The 25866-nt window shown below is 45.8% G+C and overlaps 1 protein-coding gene across 3 annotated transcripts; it reads left to right on the forward strand.

Moving 5' to 3' along the window:
* The first annotated feature begins 90 nt into the window (after nucleotides 1-90).
* Nucleotides 91-25843, forward strand: HSF4 (heat shock transcription factor 4). 3 transcript variants are annotated; one of them, XM_080551883.1, is made up of 13 exons: nucleotides 91-678; nucleotides 3696-3804; nucleotides 4609-4736; nucleotides 6292-6416; nucleotides 9097-9172; nucleotides 10499-10563; nucleotides 12916-13015; nucleotides 14442-14566; nucleotides 16789-17007; nucleotides 18917-19022; nucleotides 20073-20138; nucleotides 21317-21404; nucleotides 22332-25843. In XM_080551883.1, exons 1-13 carry the CDS (start codon nucleotides 556-558, stop codon nucleotides 22526-22528), a joined length of 1527 nt encoding a protein of 508 aa, XP_080408009.1. In that variant the 5' UTR covers nucleotides 91-555; the 3' UTR covers nucleotides 22529-25843. The 3 variants fall into 3 exon arrangements, with proteins under 3 accessions (XP_080408009.1, XP_080408010.1, XP_080408011.1); XM_080551884.1 differs by having other exon boundaries at nucleotides 21298-21404; nucleotides 22332-22467; XM_080551885.1 differs by lacking the exons at nucleotides 3696-3804; nucleotides 4609-4736.
* The last annotated feature ends 23 nt before the right edge of the window (nucleotides 25844-25866 follow it).

Genomic DNA, 25866 nt, shown 5'->3' on the forward strand with positions numbered 1-25866 from the left:
AGCCAAATCGTTTCTCCTGGCAAATAACATGAGATCTGTAGCCAAGCCAACGTACGGTTTTGACTTTTCAAAACCTTGCCAGCGATGTGCAGCCCTGAGGTCTGGCCAGGCCTTGTTCATCTGTGCTGGCCGGCTTTTGGGGCAAGAATATTCCAAAACAACACATCAAGTGCTTTGACAAACCTGACGCTGCTGTGCCGGGCATCCCACAGGCTCTCAGCAGGTGGATTCACTCCGGTGACTTGCAAACCTCCCAGCGCAAGGTGTGTGGCACGTGTTCCCTCTGCATGACGCTGCGTATTTATTCACAGCTCTGTGAGATCGGCTGCAGTGCATTTTCATTCTGTGTATTGTTCTCTGGGGCTGGTGATGCCATCGCATTGTGCTGAGTTTTTAAGAGTGCGAGCAGCACTGCTGATGTGACTCCCTGGGAGCCTACTTTCCACTAGCCCGGGATAAAATTCAGTGGTTCGTTCTCTGTCAGACGCACACGCGTGCAGGGAGACAGGCACGCCGACAGCGATGGGGTTAGTATAGCTGGGACACTGCAAAGCTATGCAGGATTCACCCAGCTCTCTGGTGATGGATGGGTACTCCAGCAATGTGCCAGCCTTCCTCACCAAGCTCTGGACGCTGGTGGAAGATCCTGAAACGAACCATCTCATCTGCTGGAGTACGGTAAGTGCAGCGAGTGCCGGTTGCCACTTGAAGTGCCTTAAAAGGTGGCTAGAACTGAACCCTATAAAAATCCAGGCTCCTTAAGAGTGAAAAGTTTTCCACCTTGCTTCAATCTGTGGTCCCCGAAGTTTTCTAGGAAAGATGCAGAGCCCTTAAAGAATTTAGCTGATGTTTGTGTTACTTCACCAGGGTTTCTTAGCAGCCTCTCACAAGTGCCTTGGAAGTAGGCAGCAAATTGCCACAGCCAGCCTTCAGACCGCAGTCCGAAGCCTATGGCTTAACCAGATCTCAGATTGGCCCCTTAAATTATTTAGCATTTTGCAAGGGCTTTACTCAACTTTTCATCTAGCCTGTGTGATGGTTGTGGTGTGTTTTGTCTGTATGGCTCCTTAGTGATAGATTGCTTTGTTTTGGCTTCTTATTTGTCACGAAGGTTTTAATATACTGAGTGAAATCAGAGAATAAAAATGATTTATCTGTCCCCCTAGTACAGCATTTTGAAACCACATTGTATTTTTGACCTGAGTAAGACTTGCTGCAAATAATGTCATGATTTGTCTTCAGCAGGGACTTAGAGAAGTTGTGTGCATAAACTTGTTCTCCAAAAATAAGAATCTATAACAAGAGGAGATTTAAAGGGAGAAAAGAAGTCTAAAGCAGTCTTTTTGCCATGTGTTTTTGTCCAATACAGTTTTCAAACAAAACTTGGGATGAATTCAAGCTACATTTTTATCCAAGGGAATGGTTGCTTTCTAAAGCTGGTTTTGCATGTCCATACCTCCCAGAACCCCTAAGTTTTCGTACCGTGTGTTTAGAACGAGGACTTTCAAACTAGCAAAGATTACCTAACATGTATAAATAGCCCCTCCTCTGTTACATGCACATTATTCCACATGTTGTTGTTAGGTTGAGAGTTATTTCTCACCTCCCACACTATGCTCTGCTTTCCTGCAGCCTTACAGCTACCTGCTTGGGCAAAGCTTTTAGATTCTAAGGCTCCCACGTTGCATCCTCCTCTTCTACCCATCAGTGGTGTTGGAGCTGAGGAGTTGTGTGTGTCTGAGATTTCTGGATGTAATCAGAGCTCTTGGTAAATAGGATGTGTAAAAAGCAACTGAGTAAACTGTGGGTCTTATAGCCTGAAGGAGCAGAGGTGGAGAGGAAACATGGTAATGCTTTATATGTACAGTAAAGGCTGGTTTAAGGTTAAAAAGAAAAGTCTGCCTTCTGTCCGTGGCGGATGGGACAAGAAGTAATGACGTTAATTTTTGAAGTGGAAGATTCAGTTAGGAAAAACTTCTAGGAAATCCCTGGAGTAGTTTGCCTGGGCAGGGCAGAGGGTCTGTGGCCCATGGCTCTGCCAAGACCAGGCAAGATGAGCATTTGCCAAGGCTGACAGGCTGTAGAGACAGTTTTGCCTTGGGCAGAGAAGACTGTTGAAGCGTCTCCCAGCTTGTGCTCTTACGATGTAAGGCCACCAGGGCACGGCTGCCGTATGGGAACATGCTGGCACGTGCACAGTGTGTCAGTGAACACAAAGCATCTCCAAAGTCTCTTTGCCTGTAGGGCCTTTCCACTCTCTTCCTCTCTCAAAAACCAGTCCGATGTGAAACAACCCCCGAGCTGACACATCACTTGGCTGCAGGTAATGACACCAGACACAGCAGGAGGGTGACGGTGGCTATGCTGGGCTCTGCCAACACCACACACACCCTGGCATCTTTAGCTAGCCGTCCCTTAAAACTCAGCTGCAGCTGAGTTGGTAAATCCAGCTCAAATATCTGTTGCTGCCTTTTCCCTGGCAGAGGTCTCTGCATCTTGCCCGTCCTTCCCTGAAGCAGTGATGGGCTTAGGCTGCACAGCTGGGCTCCCCAGGCAGCTCTTAGCAGCTCTTGCTCTCTACACAAGCAAAGCCAATGTAAGACCCTAGAAGATATGGTTCTCTGCAAGTTTACAAAATGTTATGTGCGCCCCAAACTCCACGTTTGATATCATGGTTCTTCCAAACTCCCCTGGCTGCCCCCATCCATCCAGAGCAGAGATGAGATTTAAGGAAGTCCCCCTGTCCCCATATCCTGGAGACACTGATGCTGTTAAGGTCAGGGATTCAGAAAAGGCTGTTTCTAAGTGTCAATTGCAGATGAAAATTAATTGCCAATTCTTCTGTCCCTTGAAAAGGTCATGTGGATTTTTGTTTGCAAAACGTTTTGGGACAGCTTCAGTGCACTGTTTCTCACAGGCCAGCAAGGAAAGCACATGAGCTGCAGCGTGCCTGCCCCTGTCAGTGATCCCAGTCTGGTTTGTGTTGTTTTGCAATCACAACTCCTGGTGATGCAACCTAAAATATGATCTTTTATCCAGTTAAAACGCATGTTGCTAGCTTGAGCTGTAAAGCATGACTGTTATAACTTGTATGCTATGTTCAGCCAAGTTTGGGGTTGCATTTGTGCCTGTATGTTTCAAAAATAACCAGGAGAAGGTCTGTAGGGCTTCTGCATCAGTGCAGTATCTCCAGGGATGATTTGCTTTCTTGCCTTGCTGTGTTTCTTGTGCCATGTCTCCGGGCAGTGCTCCCTCGAGGACTGCTGTGCTCTGAAGCAGATGGGTCAGACCTGGGCAAGCAGATTGAGGGATTGTGATGGTAATTTCCACTTTCCATGACCTTCTTCGGACACCAGTCTTTCTATGAGGCCCACACAAGAAGAGGCAGCAATCATAAGCTACGAGCATTTTGGATGTAAATGTCTGTAGTTTCCCTCTCTCATCTGCGGCCCTGAATCATGCAGTGGCAAAGCTAATTCAAAAAGGATCAGAAATGCGGTCATAGAGGACTGACTGTACAGGGACTGAAAGGAGCACATCATTCACTAAAAGTTGTTGTCCGTCTTCACACCTTCAAGGTGACAATTCAGAGCATGACTAGTCCTGCTGTAGGACTCAAGGGAATCACCTCCTCCTGGTCTCCCCTTGTGGTCAGGGCATTCTTCTGACTTCCCCCATCCTTCTCGCCTTTGCAGAACGGCACCAGCTTCCATGTGTTTGACCAAGGACGGTTTGCCAAAGAGGTGCTGCCCAAGTATTTCAAACACAACAACATGGCCAGTTTCGTCCGGCAGCTGAACATGTGTAAGTTCAAACTCCACTTCCTAGGCGATGTGGGTCCCACAAGACACGGGGAGAGTGATAGAAAGCTGGGGTAGTACAGGAAGCATGGAAGAGAATTGTAGATAGAAATGCTGAGAGTTCACATATACACGTATGTGTTGTGGATTTTGCCAAAGAGGACCTTTCACTTAGATCCCAGGAGAGCAATGTCCTTGTATATGAAATTTCTGTTAGATTCAATCCTAAATTGTGGCTAAGAAATTTCAGCCAATGGGTTTTCTGCTTCCCTTCCATCAATTTGATCACACATTATTATTTCTTTACCATTTCATGCTGTATGGGACTTTATCTAGCAGCCTGATACTGTGAAATTTCCTTCAGAAACTGCTTTTCTTGAGTGTAGTATGCCCAGAGCTTATCCGTTCTCCCGGCCCTGTGGCTGAACCAAGAACAGGCAGTATTTCTCCCTGCAAACCTCGCTAATGAGGCATTTTCATCCCTTAATGGAGATTTAGGTGTAGCTGTCAGCCACATCTAGACCATATTTGTATTAAACTTGGATCTTTTCTGATAGTTTTCAGAAGTACAGTTTTCTATTGATGACTAAATCACTAAGTTCCTTGGTAAAGTTTTCTCTTTGCTATTTAAGCATACAATAGCAGTGTTGTAAATATGAGGCCAGTTCTAAGGCAGTTTAGTGCTGTAGAAAGCCTTTTAGGACTTCAGACAAGTATCCAAAGTAGATTTCCATCATCTTTGACGGGGCAGGAGGCAGGGAGGAGGGCCTTGGTCTATTGGCCCTCCACCCACATGCTCTCTACGCAGATGGCTTCAGGAAGGTGGTGAACATCGAGCAAGGGGGGCTCGTCAAGCCTGAGCGGGACGACACCGAGTTCCAGCACCTCTGCTTCCTGCAGGGCCACGAGCACCTCCTGGAGCACATCAAGAGGAAGGTGAGGGGATGCTGGGTGGAGGGACACGCAGGGTGGGACCCCCTTGAGAGCCCCTCAACTGGTGCCTTAAGGGCTGAGGCGGGCAGGCTCAAGGCGGGAAAGCTGAGGCAGCAGCAGTGACCCCACCCTTCCAGAAGGTTCCAGAAAGGCTGTGTGGTAGTTTTTGAAACACCCGAACATCTGGGACATCAAAACATCCAGTGAGCCTCTCAAATGGTGCTTTAAAGGCTGAGGCGGGAAGGCTCAAGGCGGGAAGGCTGAGGCAGCAGCAGTGACCCCCGACCCCTTCCAGAAGGTTCCAGAAGAGCCATGTGGTGGTTTTTGAAACACCCAAACATTTGGGATGTCAAAACATCTCTTAACAGTATGCCCCAAAACTTAATTAACAATATGTGTAGAGATGTAACTCCCTTGGTTCATTTTTAAACCTGTTGTCTCTTTTAATTTGGTTTTCCCCCGGCTTTCTGCTAGGAGAGAAGTAGTGAATACTTGCGTCCAGTACCTCAGATGTCTCGAGCAGAAAATGCCATGCTTCTTCCCAAGCAAGAGCCTTTTTGTGCCTGTCGCTGTGGCTCTCCACCCTGCACCTAACCCTCTTACATCTGTTTTTTTGGGGAGATTGACCAGAACAGTCCTATAATTAAGACGTGGTCATTAGATGGATTTCTGTCACCACAACTGCTTTGTTCTCTTCATGATACCTAAAATACTTGTTTGCTCTTGGACCACGGGCTGGCATGCTGTAGACTGCTCAGCATAACTGCAAGATCACCTTGTGATCTGGTTTCTAACCTGGGCTTGATTTTCATCAGTTTTTCTTTTGGTTGATTATGGTTTTGGTTTGTTTGTTGGATTTTTCTCTGCATTGCTTAGTGTCACGAGATCTTTGTATAGTGCTGCACAGCCAGGCTTGCTTTGCACCACTCTGGTTTTGAATCATTATCCCCTTTTCTAGATAAGTACAACATATCTCCTGGGTCTCCCAACATTCATCTCTTGTTGTTTTAGAAGCGGTAACCTACTCCTGCCATCTGCTTGCTACCTTTTAACAGGTTATTAACCTTCCCATAAAGAATTGTTCTCTTACTGAATTAGCACATTGACTTCAGAAAGGAAATTCAGCAAAAGCATTCTGGAAATCCAAGCGTAATATATCGATTTGAAACAGTTCCTCAGGTTTATTTCTGTAAAGCACAAGACTGAATTCAGGATCTCTATAGATTAAAAGGAAATAATTAATCAAATGGCCTAGTTCCATTCTTCCCTGTTCCTCACAATGCCATTTTTTCCGAGTTGACTTGAAATACATCCCTAGTGGAGAATATCCTGCTTCCAACCCTCTGTATGAAAGCATTTTTCCTGCTCTTTTCTGTATTTTATTCCGTTGGCCCATGCAGTAATGCCTAGACACTTGTGAATGTATTGCCTGTCCCAGTATTTCAGCACATCAGAGCCTGGCTGGTAGAAGTCCTGTACTCAAGCCACAGCAATGACTGTGTCTGTCCACGGCCCTTCCTGTGTTGGTAAAATCCACTTTGGACTTTTTCTTCCTCAGGTGTCAGTAGTGAAAAGTGAGGAGACCAAGATGCGCCAGGAGGACCTCAGCAGGTTGCTATATGAGGTACAGATACTGAGAAGTCAGCAGGAGAACATGGAGTGTCAAGTTCAGGACATGAAGCAGTGAGTTGAATCCTACTCAGGCTGCTTCTTTTTGGGCATTTGCTTCTCGAGAGATGTTGGTCTTGGGGAATGCTTGAAAGGAGGAGCCTTACACACCTCCCTCCCAGGGAGCATATACTGAGTCAGAGCAATCTTTGACTAAGAATCTCCTCTTTGCTTAAATATTTTTGTCCTAACTTTGAAAACATGAGTTTTTGTTATTTATATATCCTCTTAGCAGTAAGCATGAACAGAGCAAATGCTGACGCAGGCATATATCTTAAGACTGTTGTGCTAGCGCCTGATGTATCTAAACAGCTGACCTTCGTTTTAGTCATAGGGACTAGATCTGTTGACACGACAACATGTAGGATTTCTGTGCAGAGTTCCCAATGAGGTACAAAATGCAAATTAATCCTCAGCCTCTCTGTCTTCTATGGAAGGTAGACATCCATATTTTCCCTTTATAGATGAGGTGAGCACAGAGAAGGCCACACAGGAAGTATATGTATATTTTGGGGACTTAGATAACTGTGTTTCCTCCAGATAGAGATGATGGTAAAAAGAGATATGTAACTCTTTCTCACCCCTAGGAGAGAAAGCAGTGGCAGATTTGCAGTGGTACTCTATTCAACTGTTTAAAAGTCAGAAATATATCTGTCATCCTCAACATCCAAAATATAGGCCTGACCTAAAGAATATAAGAATACTAGAGTGGCTGTAGTTTAGATCATTGGACCCCTCTCTCTCTCTGAAGACTGTGTCTTCTGACAAGGCCAAAATTGTTGTGTAAGAGCAAGACAGGCATATGCAGTACTACTTGCATGCAGTCACCTGACCCTCCAGCTGTCTGAGACTGGGATTTTCTGAGTCAGACATGGTCACTAGGAATTTAGTAAATGGATAGCATTTTATAAATCATACATCTGGAGAGGTTTTTATTTGCATCCAGAATTTTAATTCTTATAAAACACTTAGATTTTTTTTTTCATTTCTTCTTTAAACAACAGGACTCAGAAGCTTTTTTTATAATGAAAGCTGAGATTCATGTATCGTTAGATGAACCTGACATCCTAGACCTTGAGAGAACATCAGATACTGCAAAACTTCATTGCAGTCCACCACCTTAAGCGCGATAGCTAAATATTTTAATCCTTCCTCAGTTTTTAATGCTGTTGTGGTTTAACCTGGCAGGCAGCTAGGCACCACACAGCCGTTCGCTCACCCTCCCCCCTCCCTCTCTGGGATGGGGGAGAGAAACGGGAAAGTGAAGCCTGTGGGTTTAGATAAAGACAGTTTATTAAGACAGGAAAATAATAATAATAATAATAATAATAATGTATACGAAACAAGTGATGCACAATGCCATTGCTCATCACCTGCTGACCGATGCCCAGCCTATCCCCAAGCAGCTGCCCCCCCCACCCCGGCCAGTCACCCCTATATGTTGTTTAGCACGATGCCATATGGTATGGAATACCCCTCTGGCCAGTTTGGGTCAGCTGTCCTGGGTCTGTCCCCTCCCAGCTCCTGCTGCACCCCCAGCCTGCCCGCTGGCAGGACAGAGCGAGAAGCTGGAAAGTCCTTGGCTTAGCGTAAGCACTGCTCTGCAACAATTAAAACATCAGCGTGTTATCAGCGCTCTTCTCATCCTAATCCAAACCATAACACCCTACCAGCTACTAGGAGGAAAATTAACTCTATCCTAGCTGAAACCAGGACAAATGCCTTCCACGCTTAGCATATGTGTGAAATCACATTGTGAAATCCAGGTACAGCGGCAATAAAAAGAAAGAGTATTACCACCTAAAGGATATGTAGAAAAAGGCTTTATAAATTGCACATATATGGGAGGTTTTTCTGGCCTGTCAGTTTTGGTACATCCATATACTCTTGAGATAAATTCACTGGCAGAACCTTTTGCAGCACAGACTTGGCTGGAATCCAGATTTGGAGGCAGCACAGCAAATAAACGCTGCATCTCCCTCATCCCACCTCCTGGGGCTGAATGTTCAAGGCAGCCCATAACTCCCCTGGGTGCTGCATTTGCAGACAGAAACCTAGGCCTATATATGCTCTGTGCAATTGCAAGCTGGACGTAAAATTTGCTGGATGAAATCAGTGACTCCCACTGATAAAGTCATTACATGCATCCTAGTTCAAGGCTTTCGGATGTGGAAGCATCCCTTTAGCTACTCTGGTGACTCCCAAACATGCCTTTGTACCTCCACATGCATGAGGTCCAAGCAGGCAGAATACACAGAATACACACTCTCTATACTTAGGATCTCTTGGTCTTTGGGAGCAGTAGTAGAGAGGCTGGGCTTTCTTTGCCCCAGCAGGAAGAACAGTCTTGATGATCCAAATCTTTCAAAATCACAAATTTGACCCTGTTGAAATTCTGAGTTTGGCCTAAATGTTCCACCCAACCCAAACGTGTGTCCTCCCATTACCCTCCCCTATATATGCTGGCTTCTCTTTATTTGTTTCTCCTCCAAGCTTTGCTCTGTAGTTCTGAAATGGAGGAAAAACAAGGAAAGCAATCCTGTGACCCTGGGTGGGATATCTGGAATGTGCCAAGTGCTGCAACGGTCCCAAAGAGAGACAAACTTTACCGAGTTGGGCCTACTGTGTATCATGGCAGCACCATGGGCTGTTGGAATATTTCTGTACTAAAAGACAGTTTCTGTTTCACTTTCAGGCAAAATGAAGTTCTTTGGCGGGAAGTTGTTTCTCTCCGGCAGAACCACTCACAGCAGCAGAAGGTGATCAACAAGGTAGTGATTGTATAAACTCGAAACTCACTTGTACTGCACAATGTATGTCCTCCTCTGCTTTGTCTTGTCCCATAATCTTCTCCACACTGTGATACTACAGTATATGTATTTTCCCTTTCTTTCTAATTGCATGATGCTCCTGCTTGTCCTATGGGCAATGGTCATTAACAAAGCATAAATCATACCCTAGAGCAAAAGATTTTAATTTACCTGTCAGTCCATGCTGTGATGTTAGTAATCACTTTTCTGTCCAAGCCCTGAGCAAGAGAGCACAGCTTTCACTGAATGCCCTGTATGAGACCATCCTTGTTGTGGTGGTACCAATGGCTTAGGGCTTCCCTAACCTTTCCTTTTCTTCCGTACAACAGAGGAGCCTCCCCATGCTGCCAGCACGGAGGCCGCAGAACTGGCTAGCCATTTCCCCAGGGGGAACCTCCAGCAACTGTGGCATTTTAAGGGAGCCACCTCCCTTAATCTCTAGCATGACCTGAACAGAAGAGGCCTCTCCAGTGATTCCCAGATGGTGCTGATGTGACTGAGCATGTCACATTTCCCGGTCCCTCTGAGAGCCATGTTCTAACCGTCACGTGGCATCACACTCATAGGACTGGATAGAAGTACATGAGGCTATCAAAGCTTCCTCCAGCTCTGAGGCTGGACCAGCCACACCACTCATTGTAGGGGCATTTATGCAACTCTATTTTGTTACATTTAGCAATGAGTAAGAGGCAGCTGTGGTATATAATAATAATGCTCTCTTTGTTAGGAGGTCAAAGCAGAGCTCAAGCTGACCTGGGAGTATGTTGCTAAGTGATTCCTCTTCAAAGCCATACTGCATCATGTTTATTGTCTGGTTTTACCAACACTGACCTTCACAGGGCTGAAAAACTCAACCAAAAGAGCTGAGACCCCCATCCAGGGTCTCCCCTAGAAAGTTTCTGTTTTAACTTGCAAAGTCTTTATTAGATTTTCTAAAGCCTCTTATAAAGGGCTCTGAAAACTTTTACGAAGGCCAAGTCTAAATCCAGGTTTGGTTGGGTACTTCACAGACATGCTCCCAGGTTGGATAGGGCTCGTTGGAGTTCTGCATGCACAGGAGTGGAGAGAGCAAGCACTGAGAGTGTGCATCTAGCCACCTTCACTCAACGGGCTGTACTCATTCGAGAGTCCTGTTTCAGGCTCCGGTACCTCCTGCAGTTTGGCTCCCATATTTCGTGGCTGCTCCCAGCTTCGGGGTGGTGTCAGGAGGGAGGAATGCGTGAGACGAGAGCGAGGAGTGCTGAATCACTCTGCTGATTAACACCGGATTGTGATCTCTCCTGACAGCTGATTCAGTTTCTGTTTGGCCAGCTCCAATCAAACCCCAGCGGCGCTGGGATAAAGAGGAAGCTGTAAGTACCCTTGTGTGGTGCGCACACGCTCACTCACGGGTGCATAATGCTGCCCCCTCGCTAAAAGCACAAGCTCAGCTCGGCCAGGCAGGCGGTCACCGGACCAGGGCACCATGGTAATGGGGAATGAATGGGCTGAACTGCCGAGTCAGACCTGCTGACATGCCCCATTCAGTGGTCTTTAGAGAAGCACCGTGTCAGCTCGTGACCTTTATTTGGGGAATACAGTGCGGGATGGGAGATGGGAACACTCAGTGGGAGGAGAAAGGGCAGGACCCCAGTGCTGGTCCCATAGGCACCGGTTTTGCCACTTGTCATCATCAGGAGCAGGGCTGGGCCCAGCCAGACCACAGGCACCTTTTATTTGACCCACAGTCACTGAACGAGGTGTGTATCTGACACAGGCTTGGTGACCTTCAGGAACCTGCCTCCAGTGCCACCTTTATTACTTTGTGGCCTTAGGCAAGTCAGAAACTTCTCCGTGCCTCAAAGGAGACATCCCAAGAATGGCTGCTCTAGGGGGTTGATCTTCTTTAATCAGTGTCCTCATTCTTTGCTGAAACTTCATGTCAGGATTGTAAAGGAAACACAGGATTTGATGAAGGAGCCTGTAGTCTGTCTGTACAGGTAAACTGGATATGCTCATCTCTGCCTATCCCCTCTACCAAGCCTTCTGGAAGGGATATACACTGCTCAGAGAATGGTAGCAAAGAAGGAGGTTCAAGGGAAGAACATCAACTGCTCTGGCTCGTTGAGGTACATGAGTGAAGAGATTTTCTTCCTGTAGAGTGGGGAAGCAGAGAAATGAGATGCTAGATCAGATCTCTGATTTCCATGGTCAGTGCCATGCCCTCCCTGCAAGAGCTTTGCAGCCCAAGAAATGTCATAGACCACTGTTGTGGGGAAAAAAAGCAAATCATTAATGAGAGACTGGGCTGAAAGGAGCAGAAGAGCACAGAACTACTTGCACAGCAAATATATTGGCCTCCTTATAAAGAGGGATCCTGCTGATACAACCCCGCTGCAATTTGCACAGTGTTGTGCCTGTTAATTGAGTTTCTGCTTCCTTGGAAGCATGAAGGGCTGTCCTCAAGGCACCTTAGTTCTTATGTCTATAGCTGCACCTTTAGTGCTTTATCTTTCACAGTCTTGCTTTCCTGCTTCTCTTTTAAATGCCACCAGAAAGTTGTATCATGCAGCCCAGAGCAGCTGGGCACAGACCAGAGGAGTGCCAGCTGGTAGGTTTGGACAGGATGGCTTGGTCAGTAGGTCCTGCAGGCACGCCTGACCTGGGAGGCTGTTAGATGGGTTAGGGTTAGGCACCAAAGTATTTTGGTAACAAATGTTGGATAGGGGGGTTCATTTGTTGCTCATGGAGCAGGGAGCTGGACACTTGCAAAGTAATTGTCACAGGGCTGGCTACGATACCTTGGTTTGTGCTGAAGAGTTGCTTATGCCATAACAAGGTCAGTGTCGGGATGATTCAAATATTCTTTCTCATTCTTTATCTTTGGTTAATGTCCCGGGATGGAAGAAGGCTGTTAATCAGCACTGAGTCCTGCTGTATAATCCCTTTGCTGTGGGATCTAATTGCAGTCTGAGCAAACCCATAATTTCTCCCAACATACCTAGTTCCAGTGTCTGTAGGATGAAGGGAGCTAGGATGTTTTTCCATCACACCTGTTAGACATGACTATAGAAAAAACCTGTTGACTTTCCCTGATGCCCTCAGCCAAAGTGCTGTCTTCTAAACGGACACTGAGGATGCTTCTCCTGACTCTGTGGGTCAGTGGGAGGAGGAGGCAGCTTTATAGGATCAGCACAGCAGTAACAATAGTGGGTGTGAAGCAAAATACACCAGTTGCCAGTTTCTCTGGGACCGTATTGCAGTGTTGGTAACATTTCCATCGCAAAACCAAGCACTGCCACACAGGAAGTTTCATGAGGAAGGGCAGTGCCATTTTGAGGCTTCTCCTTTTCTCCTGGTTTCAGGTCTTTACTAAAACTTTTTTTTTTTTTTTGATTATGGGTCCAGGTATTGCCACCTTATCTGGGAAACAAGTAGTGCTCAATGTATGTTATTTGACTTGCCTCTTTAAAGCAAGATCTAGAAAACCCAGATCTTCTCTTCTCTGTATGGCTGTTAAAGACCCTTTTTAATGGTGACCTCCTTCAAGACTGCTGCTTCCCTTCCTTCTCTGTAACACTGAACAAGAGCATACCTTACACCTGGGGAAAAACACAGTACCCAGGGGGAAACAACCCATGGCTGAAAGATGTCTCTTGTCTGAGCAATCATTGACCAGTCAGTCAGTACACGCTGGGAAACAAACCTCTTGTTTCTCTTCGCAGGCCTCTGATGCTCGACAATGGGTTGGCAGCTCCACAAGTGTCCAAGTTCAGCCGACATTTGCCTACGGACCCCCTCCACGACCCCTATTTCATACAGTCGGTAGGTTTACTCCAGCCTCCGGGCTTTGGGGAATTTCTTTGGCCAAGGGTGGGAAAATGTTTGAGGCAATGATAAGGACTTCAGAGTAAAGAGTTTGGCAAGAGTCTGGCAGTGAAGAGAGGAGAGGAGAGGAGAGGAGAGGAGAGGAGAGGAGAGGAGAGGAGAGGAGAGGAGAGGAGAGGAGAGGAGAGGAGAGGAGAGGAGAGGAGAGGAGAGGAGAGGAGAGGAGAGGAGAGGAGAGGAGAGGAGAGGAGAGGAGAGGAGAGGAGAGGAGAGGAGAGGAGAGGAGAGGAGAGGAGAGGAGAGGAGAGGAGAGGAGAGGAGAGGAGAGGAGAGGAGAGGAGAGGAGAGGAGAGGAGAGGAGAGGAGAGGAGAGGAGAGGAGAGGAGAGGAGAGGAGAGGAGAGGAGAGGAGAGGAGAGGAGAGGAGAGGAGAGGAGAGGAGAGGAGAGGAGAGGAGAGGAGAGGAGAGGAGAGGAGAGGAGAGGAGAGGAGAGGAGAGGAGAGGAGAGGAGAGGAGAGGAGAGGAGAGGAGAGGAGAGGAGAGGAGAGGAGAGGAGAGGAGAGGAGAGGAGAGGAGAGGAGAGGAGAGGAGAGGAGAGGAGAGGAGAGGAGAGGAGAGGAGAGGAGAGGAGAGGAGAGGAGAGGAGAGGAGAGGAGAGGAGAGGAGAGGAGAGGAGAGGAGAGGAGAGGAGAGGAGAGGAGAGGAGAGGAGAGGAGAGGAGAGGAGAGGAGAGGAGAGGAGAGGAGAGGAGAGGAGAGGAGAGGAGAGGAGAGGAGAGGAGAGGAGAGGAGAGGTCTGCAAAGCAGAGTGACATTTATTATTCCTTTAACTCCTCATTTCCAGGGAGAGAAGGGTGCTTGCACACGCTCGTGCTGCCATATTCTGTGGCTGATGTAGTATGAGAGCTGAGCAGTCTAGGCAAAATGTCAGGCTTGGTAAAACCTCTCAGTAGCTGACACTTCAGTCACAGTGCTTGTGTTACACCTGCACCTCTGTGTGGTTGGAGGAGAGACCGGAGGAACTTATAAGGTTGTACAGTAGGTAAGAGCTTTCTGCGTTCCTGTACAGGGAGGACTCCAGGGCAGAGTGGGTAAACTCTCTCTGAGATAGGGCCCTGTACTTTGCCTGTTGCCACAGAAATCAGTGATAACTTGGGCTGCTGTTTTCCAGTGAGCTGCGGCCCTGTAGCAAGTAAGGGGATAGGATGGCACTACTTTCAGACAGGGTTCCAGGAGAGACTGCATGCTACCATCCAGAACTGCTGGGCAGGACTTTTAGAGGATGGGGCTGGGTGAAAAGTTTTCTCTTACAAATCAGTAAGCTGCCTCTCCCCCTTCTTGGGCAAGTGGAGAACCAGCTGACTTATTAGTGCTCTTTACCACTGCAGAAGGATAAATCTGTATTATTTTTGCTTTCCTCTTAGCCATCGACAGAACCCGCCTCTCGCTTAAACAGCCCTGCAATTGTTGGAGGACCCATCATATCTGATGTTACTGAAACATCACCATCCAACATAATAAATATGCAGTCCCCTTCTGATAACGACAGGTAAACATCTTTGGGTTTGAAAATGGGCAGAATTGGGCGTGGACAAGAGTAACTTCACAAGAGTGTTTCCTCGCTGTAATTCTACAAGTTTGTGTCTGAGGTGCAAAATTCTATAGACGTGATGGAATGGGATACTTTTCACAGAATCACAGAATCATCTAGGTTGGAAGAGACCTCCAAGATCACCTAGTCCAACCTCTGACCTAACACTAACAAGTCCTCCACTAAACCACTAAACTATATCACTAAGCTCTACATCTAAACGTCTTTTAAAGACCTCCAGTTTGGAATGTGAGTCAGATTTTCAGAACTAGGTAGGGTTAATAACAGCATGACTTTTAAAACAAAGTCATGGGTTTCATGCTGAGAACTTCCACTCCCTTCCTTGGGAAGTATTCCATGTTTCTTTATATTTTTGTGCTCAAGACAGTGACTGTCTGGACTTTCTCAAAGCATGAGATACCAAATTTGTTGGGTTTGTTGAGAGAAAGAGAGGAAGTTTTCTCTTTTCTTTGGCAAAGAAAAAACAGAATCAAACTGTACATCTTTCTGCTAATGAGAACAGAAAGGTTGCATCACAACTTCCGATGTTTGACAACTTTTCTGTGAAAAGGTCCCAGTAACTTAAGAATTGAATGCAGAGGTATTTAGTGCTTATCTCTTCCTGCCACGCACATTCAGTGTACTTAGGGCTAGTAGCAGAATAACTACAGCTATGTCAGTGGAAAGTAAGTAGACAGATGAATCATGGAAACAGTTTCTCAGGCGTAGAGGCAAGGCAGCTATACCCTAGAAATTGTCTGTAAATCTACCTAATAATTGAAACCACAGTCATAACATTAGCTCGAAGCATATAAAAAGCTCCAGTTAAAAAAAAAGGCATGCTGAAAGCCATTTCTAAAGCAGAATTTTTTTTAATATAATCTTCAATTGCTTATTTCAGCTAATTACCGAGTGCCACCTGGTGGCCTCTGATCTGTGCTGTCTGCATGGCTCGTGAAGAGAATCTGAGCCATAATGAGTTCAGGAGTGTGGTACTTGCTAAATCAACACGAGCTTCTGGTAGGAGTTTAGGATTCATAAGATGAAAAGATGATCTAAAAAAAAACGCCCCGGAGGGCTTTGTAGTGTCGCATACCTCCCACATGTGGGATGTGTCCACGTGTTGTCTTGCAGCAAAGCTAGTCTATAAGTGCTGTAAAATATTTTCTCAGCGTGGCTTCCTGCGCACAGCGCCTCTTTATCTGCATGCCATTGTCATTTTGGCTCCAGTTGTGCAGATTCACAGGGAGCTGTAAAGTTTCCTATAGGTGTCACAGGGTAGATTTTTATACACAAGATTGGAATGTTCAAACCTTTGATATAACGTGTCCTTCTAGGAATAACATGGAGTGCTTCTCCCACTGAAAAAAGGCAAACCTCTGCTTCCAAAAAAGTAAAAGATCTGGCTGGGACTGTCAAATCTTAACAGCCTCTGTCCAAAATGCTGCCAGGCCACAAGATCCTCTCCTGTGTCATTGGGATCTTTAGGGAGCTTTCTGGTCCAGTACTAACCCCAGCATGGGGAGGTCTTTCTGATCCCATTCCTGTCTTTAGGGTGGAGGCTTCCACTTTTCTTGGGTCCCTCTCTAGCCCAGTGACCATTTACCTGTATCAAGTCTAACTTTTGTGAGGAATGATGAACACATGAAAGTGTATTTTCCATATTTGCAAGACAATCTAATGGAGTAAATTGATTATAGCCATGACGGATGAAGTGAGTGAAAGTATTCCAGCTGAGCATGTTTCTGATATGCCTCTTTACAGCTCTGCTGTAAAAGGGACCCCAGGATGGGCCCCTTCTAGCACTTCTGTGGGTGGATGCCCAGCCTTGATCTGGTAGTTTCAGTCTTCCAAGCTTGTGTTTGTCTACTACTTCTGGCTGTGCCCCAAAAACCTGCTTCACTCCAACAGAGCCTTGTGCATGCACATGCTGGAAGCTTGGTAAAATATAGCTGCTGATCCCATGCTCCTTGGAGATTTTCCACCAACACTGACCTGCCTTGGAGATTGCAAAAGGGAAAACAGGGATGCTGGGAGAGTTTATTTGCCCGTCTGGGGAATGGAAAGACTTCACGGGGCAGTTTGAGAAGGGCAGACAAGCCCTCGTGCTATTGCCCTTCCCAGTAAAGCGAGGCCTTTGTGGAGCAGATGTGTAGTGCTAAGTCTTGTCTCTGATGCAGGGAGAAGTGCCTCATGCTGATCAAGGAAGAGCCAGTGAGCCCTGGAATGAAAGCCACCACCGAGCCCGATGTGCCAGGCTGCCGAGCCTGCCCCGAGCCCCCGGTGCTCCCAGTCGCCATGGTTCAGTCTGTGCTGGAAGGCAAAGGCAGCTGTGGTGCAGTCCCACCAGGGACCTCGCAGCCACCGGAGAGAAGAGGCAGAAGAGCACTGCTGGACAGGTGAGGGGAGAGAGGGAGAGCTGTGGCCCTGGGTGTTTCGTGGCCCTCTCTTCCCATTACCAGCGAGTTGGGTAATTCAACAAAATTCAAAGGAGGTTGATTTTGTCACCTTGTGCAACCTTGTGAGCTCCTTCCTGTCCCCATGGCACCTGCCTAGGGGGCCCTTGAAGCCCAGGGGACAGTTCACAGGGTTAGGGGGCCTGTGAATGACTTGCGTGAAGGCCCCAGTAGAGCAAGAGCTCTCAGAGCATGCACATCAGCCACGGGAACAGGAAGAGGCTTTCTGCAGTGAGGGGCATTTGCCCCAGGTCTGTGTGAAAGCTGGAGCCCAGACCAGCATCAGTGTCTGCTGACTTGCAGGCCACTGGGCCCCATGACATCCCCAATAGCTCACGATGCCTCTCATTTGCCTTGCTGAGTCTTCAGTTACAGAAACTCTCACAGAAATATTTGTGTCTGGCGTACCAATACACAGACATCGATGTCAGAGGACAGTTCACCATCATCTGCACTATCGTAGGGCATATAAGCGATAAGGCAGCAAAGAATTTGCCCCAGATTTGGGCTTAAGAAGGAAATCCTTTGCTCCCTTGCTCCCTTTCTTTTCCTATTCTATGCTGGGCAATCAGATAGGGTCTCTTCTTTTTAGTCTGCTCTCCCTTTTCATCTCCTGTCACCTTTCCAAGGTGCCTCTCCTTAGATAGTGCTAGACCTGCCTTCAGGGGGCAGCCAGTCCCTTTGGCACCATCCCATGGGCCATGTGGTTCTGGGGAGGTACTGGGAGGCTGACACTGCAAGAAATTGCAGCTTCCCCATCTCTGACTGAGAGTAAAAACCTGTGAAACTTAGCTGGGTTTGCTGGGCTTGTCTCCTTTAAGTGGAGAGGCTCAGTAAAATGCTAGGCACTCCAAAGCATGGCTTTATGAAGGAAAAAAATAAAAATTCATAAAAATCATGGCTTGAAATCAGGAAATAGCCAGTGAGGTCATGCACAGGGATGGAGAGCTGGGAGCTTGTGTTCACTGAGTGCAGAAGTCTGTTACAAAGGGGCGGAAGTTTTGTTGTTTTGAAGCCAGGGCATGTAAGTATCTTGCATATGAAGGGCAGAGAGAATGATTCCCTCTTGCAAGGGGGATTAGCACAGGGTTATTAGGCACGGTGGATGAAATGGCAGTTAACTACAGAATATATTCTTGATGGCATCTGCATATGGTGTAAGGAGGATTGGGAGAAAAAAGCAAAACAAAACGAAACAAAAGTTATCAGAAAGGTGTGTAGTTTCCTTTGGGACCTACAGAGAACCAAATTTCTCTTTCTGAACCCTATTGGCTGCTTAAAAACATTTTATTAGAAGAAAAATCACTTCTTTTTTATTTTAAAGAGTCTGGATTTGAAGAGAAATTTTTATACTTTTGGGGGATTAAACACAGCGGGGTCTCATGGTTGCTCCTTTAGCTGAATGTCTCAGGTACATGCCTGCTGGTAGAAGTCACTCCCTTAAGAGCCATTAGGTAACAGTAATTTAGCCATCTTGGACCCAGGATGATGGGCATGTAGCTGGTTCTGGATCCCAACTTCCTCTCTAGAAGGATTTTCTCTAAGGAAAGCTTTAATTTTCCTAATCTTAAGGAGATTTGTGCAGACTGTCCGTCCCCAGACCACGTACATCACCCAGGAGAGGAGTAGTCTCACTCATTGACCATCAGCCCAGTCTCCTGCATGCTCTTTTGGGTTATATTTCTGAGATTAATCCAAGTGAAATGGCATAAACCCAGGCTGACAGTGGGCTCTTGTTTTCCTAATTGTGGTTTAAACATAAACCTCACGTAGGAAGGCTTCTCAGTCCTGCTTTCTCTATGGATCTATGCAAGACTCATGCGTGGCAATGTTTTCCCTTGTCTTTTCTCAGAACAGATATTTCAGACCCCTTGGAGGGCACCGACTGGAGTTTGGAAGGGGTGCAGCTGCTGCTGCGGAGCCAGCAGTACGGCCTGGAGCCTGCCAGCCTCCTGGACGTGAGTGCCAGCCCCTCTGCCCGGGCAGCAATGGGAAGAGTTGGGAGGGAGCCAGCGGTACCTTTGGGCTGTAAAACAGATGGACCATGAGGCTTAGCCTTATGCAGCCTTGTGTGGCACCATAACTGTCCCAGGCTGCCAAAGAAACAGAGCTCTTCTTTGGGCTGCTCATAGGAAATGGCAGGATTTCAGGCTTTAAATGATACTTTGAAAATTTCTTGTGGAAATGCACATATCTGAACTTTTAGGAGCACAAAACGGTGCATTTGGTAAAGGTAACATCATGAGACCTAACACATCCACACACGATAGGTTTATTACGAGTCTCTAGCTGGCTTGGTAATTGTTTTGGCTGGGTTAGTTTATTTTTTGCATATTCTGCATCTTAGATACTCTGAGATTGTGCTCATCTCTACTACCTTCCCCTTTTCCTCACGTTCTGGGAAATGCAGCCAGTGCCAAATTCTCTCTGCTAAGATCTTTTCTTGTCTGCAGTTCTCAGGTCAATTTTGTCTAGAAATGGATGGTAGCTTTTTTTCTTGAGTATGTACGCAGATACATAAAGATTGAATTCTCTTTCACTCTCTCTCTTATGCATACAGTTAGTATATGAAAGGCTTTTGCCAGTAATCAAATAACTTTGTATGTAGTGAAAGAATCTGTCAAAGATATGCTCCTTTGAGAAGACACTTCAGATGCAGGCACGTGGTAAACTTGCATGGATAAACAGGGATGAAAAATCCTAAAAAATTGATCTTATTCACTTAAAGCCAGTTCCAAAGCACCTGTGATTGATTTTGACCTTACAGAAAGCTTTTCTAATGGCCTGCTCTGTCACTGGCTCTGCTGGTTTCTGTTTCTTATTTCTTATTAGGAGGTGTTTTCCTGTTACTGACACACTTTTCTCTCTCTGTGCAACTGAACGCCACAAGAGCAAGAATGAATCATAAAACCGTACCCCAGCTCAAGAGCTGCTTTTCCCAGATTGCTCAGGCTTCTCACGCAATTGGTGCGCCTTTCAGTGCCCTAATTGTATTTTTCTCCCAACAGGTCTGTAATCCCAATTTATCTATGAGTGAGTGGAATTTGGCTGAAATGGAAGCCAGTCTGTCCCCGGTAAGAGAAACGTATTTCTGAGATAATAGTAATGTAAATATGAAGCAGCATTTCCTGTAGGCAGAGCTTGAGCTTAACTGAAGAAAGCTCAGTATCTTTATAGCCAGAGGGCAGAGTGTGGTAAAGCAGCGTGAGTAAAGCATCCCCTGGGGTTAGGCTGAGGGTGCTGCCTTGTACTGCTCACCTGTCTTTCCCACTCAGCCAGAGAGCTGGTTTAAGAGATGGGTTTTGATGATGTCCTGGAGTCCTTGATTGAAGCTGGCTGCTCCAGGCCCTCTCAGTCCGGGTGTTACTTCCTAATAATACCATAGATTCATAAAGTGCCTTTTGCTGACGTTCTTTACAAACTGTGCCTTTACAAAACAAAGCCATCCCCGTACGTTTCAGGAGCAGCAAAACCACACGTCATTAGAACAGCAGCTTGTACGCACCCACACAGAAGAAACTAGGAGGAATTCAGTTTGGTGGGTTTTGTTTGGAATTGACATTGAAACAGGCATTTCTAAGGAGCATATAATGATTAGATAAAAGTGATTTCTTTTCTTTTTTTTTTTCCCAGTTTGACTGGGGGTGATTTTTCAAAGCCCTCGCTGCCAGCTGTGTGGGATAAAGACTTGGATGTTTCTGCCACTTTTACAGAAGTGCAAGCCAAGTGCACTCTATTCTAATGAAGTGCCAAATTTCTATAAACATTCCTCATGATAACACTATCCTTTTTAGGTTTTGATTTAATAATTTTGAATTTACTAGGCTGTTGCATTTCCTGAGGGTTAGGAAGGAGATTCTCTAAAGGGTCAGATAATATTTGCAAGTCTTGGAAGCAAGGATTGGAAGCAAGGTCTCTTTTAAAATGGATTGCATGAAAAAAAAAAAGGCTGAGAGGCTGCTGCAGCGTTGAATAGTTCAGTCTTTGAGTCCACTGAATTTCACAGCACGTGGAGCAGTCTGCCCCTAGGAGTACATCTCCGTTAGCTCTCTCCCTGTCAGATGTATCTGCCCTTGAGCACATGCTGCTGACTGTTTTTACAATGTGCAGATGAGTTTGGGAGGATAGCTGGCATTGCTGGTTCGATGTAATGCAGCATTGATGAAGCGCTGATTTTCAGAAGTGGCCTAGTTCTAACAAGCTCCCCTGTCTTTGTATAATTGTACATTGTAGTTTATATTTTTGCATCAAGATGCAGCGACTCACGGTGGATCTGGAGAAGAATGCAACTGAGCTGTCATCAAAAGTGTTCAACCCATCATTTAACAGCGCCTGCCCAGGTAGGAGCACTGACAGCTCTTGCAGAGGTGGGAATAGGGATGTAATTAGGGCGTTAAACACGTCAGCAGCTGTATGGGTCCTGTATTTCCTCTGCCTTCTGATGCAGAGGTGATCTCAGAGCTGCCAGCAGCCAGAGGAATGCTTATTTCTCAGTTTCACCAGACCTGAAGGGAAACGTTCAGCTGATCTTTCTCCCCCTTAGTGACTGATGAAGTGCGTCAGTGACCTTAGGTATGAATCTAGAAGTGTTTGCCTGGTCTTGGAATAGTGATATATTATTATTTTCACGTGTATTTACCTGGGCTAGACCTGGAAGAGAAGCTTTTGAGAGCCTTATTCTTGTGCATAGCCACCTGATCCCACCCCTGAGTTTTAAAGTATAGTTCAAGGACTTCCAGTCTCTGCCTTAAGCTCAGCATCTTGCATGAGCAACAAAGGCTTTAAAGCCCAGCAATACTGGAGAGAATTATTCAGCAAATTGGGGCTGAAATGCACAAGGGGAGCATCCCCTCTTTGCAAAGCCTTTCTTTTCCATGCAGTGGTACAATGCTGGAATAATGGGGCAATCAGCAGGTGTCTCCTGCAAAGGTAAGGAAAAACAGTTCTCGAGTGAAGGTGAAGAGAAGCTGCTCTTTCCCGCTTCTCCATGCCTCCAGCTATTTGGTCATACCTCTTTCACCTCTTGTGAGGCATCTCACTATTCAGGCAGAACCCAGCTAGGCAACCCACAGAGACTCCCACTGATTTTCATGGGCTTCGGAGTGAGTCTGTGTTTGATTCAAATGTTTTCAAGCACTTTTTGCCTTGAGTGAGGTCCTTCACCTCCTGTTGCAGCTGTGGTTTGCCACTTTTCAGTTCTCCTTCCATAAAGGCTGGTAATACGCCTTCCAGAAACTGAGCTTTTTGTTATCTGCTTGCATTCCTAGGGAAAGATGTCGTTCTTGAAAGCACCCAGCAGTTCCTCGCTGATCGTCAGTCCGTCTTTGGAAGTGACATCATCAGCTTGCCTGAAAATTCATCTCTTTATGTTCCCCCTGAAAATATGGCTTCCTACCTGTCCTCTGTGGGCGTCCAAGGGGATATCCCCTTAAACCTGAGCTCTTCCACTGACAACAACCAGTGATGTAGCTTCCAAGACATCACCTCTCTCCCACCCATCCAAGCATCCACAGGTTTGAATGTAAAGAAACAAAAGTGACTCAGAAACCCACAAAAGAGTTGTTGTGACCTTTCTTTTTGATTAGATGGAAATGGTCAGTAGTTGTTGCATTACCTGCTCTGCCCCTGGATTTCAGTGTTTGTCCAGGATAATGATTTTAAAACAAAATGCTGCTCCTGGTGCTTGTTCCTATTTGGGGCGAGAACTTGGTAGGAGCTGTTTTTCTTGAAAATGCTTTTACAAATTTCAAACCTTCTAAGAAAATTTGGGTGACAAGTAGCTTAAAAGTCCATCAAGGACATCCTAAAATAAAGTAATCCCAATCAATGTCTGCAATGGCAAACTGTTGGATTTTACTGGGGCAGCACAGATCAGCTAAGAGATGCATGACCCTTCTGAATGCGTTTTTTTTATAAGTAGGAAATTAATTCTGTGTGCCAGACCAATGCTCTAAAATTATTCTTTTATTATCCGTTTTCTGTTTTTTATGGGATGTGCTTGTGCCTCTCCCTTATCTTCCCAGGATGAGTTAGGAAAATGAAGATCCCTCAGATTGTGCAGAAGATTGTTTTCGGAGTGACCTCTCCAAGAATGTGTCTCTGGCCCTAGGGGAGCTACAGACCATTGCAGACCCCACAAACATCCCATCCTGAGTTGAGAGGGTTGTTGTTTTTTCCCCCAATTTATTTTCTCTAACATAAAGGCAAGGCACTCCATACTTTAAAACAGAATAAGGGATAGACTCTTCTGTACACACAGTTTTCCATTTTCAAACAGGACTGAGAGGGCGCAGTCCTGGTTTTAATGCTGGCTGAGTATTTCATGTCCAGTCTGATTATATTTTTTCCTTGGCCTTGACCTGTTCTATTTCCCCTGAAGATGTGCCTGTTGGTTTATTAACGTTTGAAATCTGATGAACCGGTTTAATTGATCGGAGCCCCTTTTTAGAAGGACTCTCAGCTGCAGCTACCTGCTCAGTGTAGGACAGAGGCAGAGGGGTTAGTCCGCCGCATCCCACTAACTTTTCTTCTGCCCTTTGTGCATTTGAGACCAGCCTCCAAAGGTTGAATTAATCTTCCTCTTCCATGTGGTTTCTGACAACTGAGTTTCTCAACAAAGCAGAGCTTTGTTTTTTTATGCTGTAGTTCTAATGAGAACATATTATTTATCTCAGTATCCTCTAATTGAGTTGCTTTTCCTTAAGAAAGCTGCCCAAATGCAGTTAGACCCAGGAAGTTCACCTAACTCAGGCCTTCTAAGGGCTTGGACAGGGAAGTATAAACCATGCCAATGTTATTTGAAGAAATGCTCTGCTAATTTCCATTGCCATGATGATTCTATGTACTAAATCATATTTCTGAGCATCTAGAATGGTCAAGCAGCATCCACACAAAAATGTAGGATGAATGCAAGCTCAAATTCTCATTAATAATAGATGCATGTTTTAAATGGACTTCCCTGTCACAGCCCATTTCTCCATCCATTTTTCAGTGTGTGAACAGATGTGAACAGTTCAGAAACACTCGCTTCTGAGCCCATTTTTTCCCAGCTAGCTACCACGTGCTGGGAGCTCTGTCACCACTATAGTGGTACAGACTTTGCAGAAGTGATGTTGTGAGAGTTTCTGAATTAATTCCATCCACGGTTTTTTGTGTTCAGGACTAAGGGAAAATTCTGGCAACCCCCACTGGCCTAGTATTTAGATGATGGTCGAGTGTAGCATGGACAGGGTTTCATTTTTGACAGATTTGTGCTTAGGAAGCTCATCTAGATCAGCCGATTTGCCAATGTATTTTGTCATTTCCAGCAATGGAAACGTGTTGAGTTGCAGTCTGTTTGCTTCTTTTCTCAAAGGAAATTGAAAACTCTCTGGTGTCTCTTATCACCTGATGGAGTACGTTATCCCTGTTCAGGTTTTACATCCTTCTTTGAACCTTCAGATGCTAGATTGCCTTAATGTTAACACTGAATGTATCGATTCAATAAGGTATTTTAAGCAGATGTATAACTTCAAGCTTTTGAGCAGTTTTCCTTATTTTTATCAAGTCTATCATATGCCTGAAATTGGATATGTGCTTGAGTGTCTTACTGGATTGTCTAGTTGTGGTTGAAAAATGAACCATCTTAGGAGAGCTACTTGTAAGTAGACAAAGGTGAAGCTCAGTCATCGAGGGGGCCTGGCACCATCTTAGACTGCAGCATTTTTATAGGGTTAAGTGGCAGGCTGCACTCGCTGTGAGCAGCCACTCCTGAATGGTTCCTGGGTTTTTCTTTAGGCTTTTTGCTCTGCTATAAACATGAGATCGGAGATTGATGGAGTGTGGGTAACCTCCAGGAGCAGCATTCAAGAACCACTCCTGTGAAGAAGCAGGCTTGTGTTCCTTGGCTTTTTACATCGTTAATTTTACTTGAAGGTGATGTGCTGAGACTGTGTTTTTGCACTATGCTGTACATTTGTAAAGTTTTACAGAAAACACTAATTAAATATGTTTCCTTTTTCTCATTTAGTCCTGTTCTGGCATTTCTTTCACTACTTTCTCTCTACCCCGTACTCCTCTCCTCCTTCCCAAGTCCTCCCTGGTAAGTGAAAGTATCTTCCAGAAACTGAAGAGATTCATTTGTGAGATAAAGTAGGGCCCACTGATGGACTGAGATCATCTATGTTAAAAAACAGGAGCTGGAGAGACCTAGCATGTCAAGCAAGCAAGCAGCTGAATTTTTTAGTGCTGGTCAGTGTGGGTATATTTGACATAAGGTCAGGCTCAGAGTAAAGAAATCTATAGTTCCTGAAATCTGACCAGCAATTTTGAATCATTTTTTTCTTGCTTTCAGTGATAATAAAAGCTCAAACTTCATTCTTGGAATTACTTTTTGTAAATCCTTTGTTTATAAATGGTTTCTCTTTTTTGTTCATTTGTTTGGTTCAGTGAGATTTGATAATAGGCTCCTTCCTGCTTATTTCATCTTAGTAAAATAGGGAATGTCAGGACAGTAAAAGATGCAAACTTGATGTGATAGCTCAACAAGAAGGTGGGTTTCCTCATCTTACTGTGAGTCTGCAGTTCACTGCTCTGCTCTCTTGAGCTCAGCAATGTGGTACTGTTGGACCAGTATCTAAAAATGGGTCACCGTGCTCTTCTCCCATCCTGACCTGGCGATGAGGCTGGCTGTGACAGGTCCCCTGTGCGGTGCCCAGCACGATTTCAGCCTGTGCTGACAGAGGTGTCAAAGGCATGAGCCCTGGAGCTGAGGCCCCGTGTTTGAGGGGGCTCAGCACCAGCATAGGCAGTCAGGAGCCCCGC

Source organism: Anser brachyrhynchus (assembly GCF_964034855.1).
Source record: "Anser brachyrhynchus genome assembly, chromosome: 12".
NCBI classification, from domain to species: domain Eukaryota; kingdom Metazoa; phylum Chordata; class Aves; order Anseriformes; family Anatidae; genus Anser; species Anser brachyrhynchus.